This window comes from Megalops cyprinoides, chromosome 20 (genome assembly GCF_013368585.1).
Source record: "Megalops cyprinoides isolate fMegCyp1 chromosome 20, fMegCyp1.pri, whole genome shotgun sequence".
Lineage (NCBI taxonomy): Eukaryota > Metazoa > Chordata > Actinopteri > Elopiformes > Megalopidae > Megalops > Megalops cyprinoides.
The window spans coordinates 24,626,530-24,633,594 of NC_050602.1; the positions used below are offsets into that span (position 1 = coordinate 24,626,530).

A 7,065-nucleotide genomic window follows, 5' to 3' on the forward strand; every position below is an offset into this window, starting at 1 on the left:
CCACAGAGACAGGCTGGCCACTGTGTACAGTATCTGCAAGCTTGCGGTTGGAAGACTAAACACTACCGTTTCCACGGCTACCTCTGGTGGCTGAACACCATTTCAGATATTCAATCCGAGATCACAATCAATATGTTGATTACTTCTACAAGTCCCAACTCCTAAGCCCCCCGGCAGTATGGGCTCAGAGCCATTTGTAATCGTTTATAATTGTGTGCTATTTGGCTTTTGTCAGGGAGGGAATTATAAATAAACATTAAGTCTTCGATGCAGTGCCATCGTCAAAAGATCGAAAACGCATTCAAAACAAACCACAAAAGCTGAGTGATTTCCGCAAAGTATTAATTTATTTTAAAACAAAGTGCTCTTTCACATAACAGGAAATAAATTAAATGCCAAAGAATTTATATCACCAATATATAGATTATATATATTAAACAAAAACAAAACAAAAATGTAACAATGAATTTTTATTTTTTTTTTGGAACACTGAAATTGAATAATCACTGAACGGCAGACGGCAGCTGACACCGAGTTATGATCCCTCATGGTTCTGACCTGAATGCTGCAGCTGTAGCTGCACAGGCCTGCGCAGGTTTGCGCAGTCGCTCAGGCGTGGCTGATTGGCAGCTGGGTCAAGGAGTGGGGAAGTAAAGGCTGGAACACCATGGAGGATGGAGAGTGCACTGCAAAGGAGAGAGACGCCGTCAGTCAGGACAGGGGATCACGCAATGGCACAATGGTATGGAAAGAAAAAGAAACACGCTATTAATGTATTGGGTGAATAAATGTCTGAGGTTATCCCTGCAGTGTGCTCAGTATTTCAGATAAAATGAGTTGACCAAAACACAATATCCAAATGACGACATGCTATATGCACGGTTCACAAAGGCTGGGCGAGTGGGTGAGCGGGGACAAGCACACTCCCCTCACTCTGAGGGAGACAGACACAGTTTCTGCAGTGCCCAGTGGAGTTGGAAGCTGGAGCTTCGCTCACCATCCATGTAAGAGTGCAGGGCTGTGAGAATTGGCCCATCCGGCGGCCCGTAGGCGGTGTACTGCATGTCCTCCATCAGGGGCGGGGAGAGCTGGGGGGGCTGCAGCGCCGTCACGGGGGCGGCCGACGACCCGTGGTTGGGGCTCACGTGCTTCTTGTGGCGAGCCCTGCAGTTCTGGAACCAAACCTGGGGGGGGCAGAAACAGAACCACTGCCTCAGAGGATGGAGCCGATTCTGTGCCGCCTCTTCCCCGCCACCATTAGTGTATTCCCCGGCCCACACAAGGTTGTTGGGTTAAATCCCATATACCACAGATATTACGAAGGACTTTATGAATGGTACCCTCTAACCCCTATGCAATAACAGTTGCACCATGGGGTGGGCTGGTCGTTCGGAATACTGGCCTGCCATCACAGAGTGCAAGTTGCAAAAACCCTCATAACCAACTTTAGCCTATTACAAAGGAAAATGGATGATGTCTTAACATGAGGAGTGCAGTGGTTTTTGGTGAGGGGGAGGTGTGGAATTGTAACTGCTAAACAAAAAATGAAGGATCTCAAACAAACATTTCTGTTTGTAGACGCAGTAGAAATGAGCCGTGTGCAAGTACCTTCAGACAAAGTACTCAAAAGTCAAGAACTTGGAATGTTTTGGAGCACCGCTCCGTTAGTGGGGAAGCAAAATCCACCACCAAATTTCTCATGGCTTTTGAAATTGGATAGTTCCCTGAAAGGCATCGGGATATATAAAATCTACACAGCATAATTTCAACCCTATAATGAGCATTACACAAATCAAAACATACAAGGACAGGGTCCCATTACATTAAATAATTAGAATCACACTCAATCACATTTTAAGGCATAAAGGCGCACGTACAGTCCTTGGCACAAGCCCGAAGGAGGTGCTCAGTTTAATACCGCTGCAATTTAAATCCAAACTTGAAAACCATATTATACATTAGCATTCTCTGGCAATATAACAAGTTGTATCGTGAAAGTTGCGACACAATCTCTGAATACAGCTAAAAGGATCACAGGTGAAGGCACCTATAGGCACACGGGTCTGTTGCAACCATTTTAAATTATGCTAGATTTCAAACCGAAAGGCTAATTGTTCGTATGGATTTCAGGTTCCCCCCCCCCCCCCCCCCTCCCAAACGAAATGCATTTACCACTTGGCATCCCTAGAACCGTGTCAGTTCTGATGCAATGATTGAATAAACAGCCTGCCGTCTGCCAGTACTTCAAGAAAATCCATTACGCTGACACACACAGGCAGTCTGAATATCTACTGCCATAAATATTATTCGGCATTAGGAAAATACCTTGCCATACAAACCATATGTTGCAAGCGCACTAAGTAAGTCTGGATTGCATGACAAGACTGAAACGAGCACAAATATACATTCAGCCAGGAACAACATGGTTATTTGTAATTAAATGTTACATTAAATTCTCATTCAAATTCAGCTTCCAAAAAGCTGACCGCATAACCTAGGTTGGTAAAGCACAAGCTGATACACCTAATCAAGGTATCAAAAAATCATGCACATTAAGACTATTTCCAAACCCCAGTTCTAAAGCAATATGAATCGATGCATTTCCCAAGGACAACCAACAAATGTATGTTAAATGATCGCACCACAGAGAGCAGCTGAGTGAGAAAGAGCTTTCTTTTGACTTAGGTTTGCACTTTGGGCCCTTAAACTGAAAGGACTCTCACCTGTATGACCCTCCTGCTGAGGCCTGTCCTCTCAGCTAGCTTCTGCAGGGTCTGGGCGTCTGGGTTATTGTCCTGAGCAAACTGGGCCTGCATCACCTGGAACCAGGTCACACAATATTTGCGCATTAGGTTTGTGAAACTTCAGTTTATTTACCTTTTAAGAAGGTATTAAAGTTATGCAGCTGATGCCATACGAACCATCTCCAATGAAGGAAAAAAAGATGCAATTCCTTAAAATTCCTAGACTACGCTACCAATAACGTAGGAATGACTTTCAACAGCTATTTTTCTAAGAGGAATTAAAAAAAATACAGCACAAGGAATTTAAAAGCAGGGAACCTCAAGGTGAAACAAAGCAATCCTTAGTCGCAGTCCACTATCCCACGATTACCTGCAGCTGATCGGCCGTAAAACTTGTGCGAGCCCTCTTGGCTGGTTTAGGCTGGTTCACTTCCTGTTCGGTCGGCATTGCTCCCTCTACATTCACACCATTTCCTGCAAGTATGCAAGTAATACCCCCCAAAAAATTAGGAAGAGCAGTTAAGTTTAAAGAAATGTGAATAGATGGGCCTGGGGGGGGGGTTTATAGAGATTTGTTATTTTGAAATGATCGTCAATCATCTCTCCAAAACTCAATATTTAGCTTACAGTAGCTGCAGTACCCAGGGCCTGGTTAAACATTTGAACATAAACACTACAGTGACTTCAAAACACAAAACGTAAAGTATCCGGCGCAGGTTTTCCCTGGTGGCGGTCGTCGCAACTCCCATCTTGTGGCAGAACTCACCGTTTTCCACGGCACGCTTAAGGTTGTCCAGCATGCAGTCATAGTGGACTCTGCACAGGACCTTCTCCTCCACCAGAGCAAACTCCTCCCCCGTGGACAGCTGCCGCTTGCAGGAGAAGCAGGCGAAGCAGGCCAGGTGGTACACGTTTCCCTTTGCCCGACGGACCCAATCAGTCGAGTGGATATTCCTGCCACAGCGGGCGCACCGTGTCCCGTATCTTCTACAGAAACACAGGTTTCAAAAAGCCAGCAGTGAATTAAAATGTATTAAAATTAACACACTTTCCAAAAAGCATGGTCCACTTGAAGCAAGACTGGAGAAAAATGAACAGAATTGCAATATGAATGTTCAGGGTTTAGATCAGTACTGGTGAATTTTATCGACTTGTTTCCATTAGTTACTGCAGTGGCGAGTAAACCTAGAGGTCATATGTGACCGCCTGTATCCACATGCTACAGTGCTCAAAATTTTAAGTGTTAAATCTGATTGAACACACCCCCAGCTTGAAGTAACAGCTGCAGTTAAGCATTCAGATATACAGATCATCAACTGCAAAATTAACTATTTTTGTGAAACTGTAGACCTCCAAAGGTTTACATTTATGTACACACCAAGTCAGATCTTGAAGTTTTGCCCGTATTAAGATGCATACTGTCAGCATTTTTGAGTTGAACCATGGCTGTAAAACATAGCACCATTGTGCAAAAAAAAGTATTCTTAATTTCTACATTTAAAATTCTGGATAAAATTATAATGTTGGCTGCGCTGTGCTATTCATAACATTCATAACATAAAACAATACTATTTTCAGGGTGACTTGTCCCTCTGAAAAATTTACAGCGCGAATGTTTGTTTTAACTACCTGAAATAATCCAGTTTGCAGAATACTTCTTTCTCTTTGATGTAACAGCTGGCATGCCTTCCGAGCGGAGTTTGACACACGCTGCACGAGAGACACCTCACATGCCAGCTCAAGTCATTTACCTAAAAAAATGTTCTCAAATTAAATTCATAATTTAAGAGAATGTTTCACAAATCCAGACTAGTGTTAAGTAAACGTTTTCCATAAAACCAATCGACTACAATGCGCCCTTGCATTTCAGACGGGGCCAAATTAAAAATTTAAAATCTTAGTCTAAAAACTAAATGTAGGATTCACACGGTAAAAACGTGCGTCTACATTGAATAAGCACTGGATTGATATTTTCAAAAAATAAAATCCTCAATGCGATTTATAAAAACAAAATGGCGATTAAAAATTCATATCTTAGCAAACTGCGTAGCAATAAAAGTAACCAAACATAAACGGTCCTTATAGTCAACTTAATGCAATGCGTTTGTGGTATAATTCATACTGCACAACTATTTGGCATAAGTCTTACCTTGAGCAGGTATTTGTCTACTATTTCCAGACCACAACTGGTACAAAGTGTTTTTCCCACGAGAGAGGCTGAAGCCATACCCTGCGGTGAAGAGGAGGGTGACAAGGAGGAAGACAGGGAACACGAATCTTCTACAAACACCTCCTCCGTGGTGCTCTGAATGAAAAAATACGGAGCCGTTAGACAACATTCAGCTTAAGTTTGAGAAAATTCTTGGCCCTTTGAGCTGATGCATTTTTGCTAGACGCGCAGCTGATTTGAGAAAGGAGAAGGAAAAACTATTTTTACCAGTTCAGTTTCTCCTATGTCTTTTGTGCATCTGCCAAAAGCCCCCGTGGCTGCTGCTTCGCAATCTTCAGACATGACGAAGAACTAAAAAAAAAGTCACCGCTTCAGTAAGAGAAGCAAACCGTCACTATTCGAACAGCCTTTTAACCTCTACAGCCAGCCCATAAATATCCAATACTCTTTCACCATGACAACCACAGCGATTATTAAGATGTCATTTAGAAAGCAAAGATTCTAGCCCTTGCTTACAAAAACAAAAGCCTCTCGAACTAATGGTTATCCTTCGTTTATTATTCTTTTAAAATATACATTTGGGACTCGGAACTGCTTAACAAGGATTTAGTACCAAACGTATCAATTTCTGCTGTCAATCAAAACAAGTTTGGAGTCGGTGGGAAAAGGATTTGATTTATTTAATAACAGCAATTAAAAGCACTGCGTTTATCACAAATGTCTGAACAGGAGAACCCAGAGGTGAAGAGATTTAATAAGCTACTCGACTGCAAATTACCGAATTTAAGAAGCCGGGCGTTTTCCTGCCTTGCCTTTTCCAAGCAAATGTTGAGCATTCGAAATGAGAAGCAGTCTATTAGCTGGCAACTACAGCTGCAGGTGATTCAGTCTGATTTTTAAAGTGAAATGCACTCGGCCAATTATAGCCTTGGAAGCATTACCTGCGCTTTTAAAGACGTACACTCGAATCCAAAGACAGAGTGTGACCCTGTATTTTCCCAAGATACTTTTTTTTTACGAAACGGCGAAGACCGATTGAAATCGTATTATCGCCGTTGTTGCCATCACTGTTGCACAATTGTTAGCAAATGTCTTGTAGTGGATATTAGGCCCAATAAAACCTCGATTTAACAAAATCAGTAAATTGAAAATATCCGGATTTGACGAAGCATTTCTCGATTTCTCAGAATCACTTCAGTTCCGTGACTATAATGTATCTACACGTCCTAAAACAGGATTTAGATCTCATGCATCATGATGCAGTTAAAGGCAGCTGATGGCAAAAACTTAACAGGAGCTGTGCTTAACTAACTGCAAAAGTTGTGCGTGCATAATATCACCTATATGCCTAACAATGAAAATAAAAGTAGTCCAGTTGGACGCACCGCAGTTGCCTAAGTGCAGTAGGCTCTAGTTTAGGTGATTTCACTTACCTTTTCATTGGCCATAGAGTTTAACCTATTTCCTTTACTCTCCACTTTGCTGCATACCAGCATCTGTTCACTTTTCCAATACATTGGACTTTCGGATTCGATCGGCTGTCGCATGCCACAACACCAAAGAATTTTAACTGGTGTCAGAAATCCCAAATACGTTCGTTCAGATATCCAGAGGAAGGTAGATACGCGTAGAATCCAGTTTCAGAGTCTGTCCTTATCCCGTTCTCTACCAAAAACTTTTGTTTTCGTGAGGGTGGAACTCTTCAGTTTTTCCCTCCCGGCTTTCTTGGCCGCACCTCCTTGACTCGGAACACACACGCCTTTAGAAGTGAGAGATTGCTGCATGAGGAACACGGTACTATGTAACCCAAGTAAGGAAATGCCACAGTAACTTTTGATTGACTTTATCGCTCATCATTTGGCAAGCTCCACTGAGCACCCAAAACAAACGCTCGTGTTTCATAACGCAATCTGTAGCCTTTATAACAAGTAGATAGGAAGTAAAACACTCTATTCGGCTAACTATACCAAGTGATTTTTTTTTTCTCTCCTCTCTTTACAAAATTCACAAACTATTCTTAACGATTTTCTTCTTAGTACTGGCTTGCATTGCCGCAATCGCTCTTTTAATACTTTCCCATCAAGATTAACCCGTAGCATCTGGATGGGAGGATGACGGATCTTTCTGCCAGGTTGACAACCAGCTGCACTT

General features: G+C 42.4%; 1 protein-coding gene across 1 annotated transcript; it reads right to left on the bottom strand.

Moving 5' to 3' along the window:
• Positions 1 to 524: 524 nt before the first annotated feature.
• Positions 525 to 6,569, bottom strand: lhx8a (LIM homeobox 8a). The gene is made up of 9 exons (XM_036554520.1): positions 6,348 to 6,569; positions 5,182 to 5,265; positions 4,894 to 5,049; positions 4,374 to 4,495; positions 3,511 to 3,731; positions 3,115 to 3,218; positions 2,724 to 2,819; positions 998 to 1,184; positions 525 to 686 (listed from the first exon to the last, which is right to left on the bottom strand). The coding sequence occupies exons 1-9, from the start codon at positions 6,459 to 6,461 to the stop codon at positions 610 to 612; spliced, it is 1,161 nt and encodes a 386-aa protein (XP_036410413.1). The 5' UTR covers positions 6,462 to 6,569; the 3' UTR covers positions 525 to 609.
• Positions 6,570 to 7,065: the final 496 nt, after the last annotated feature.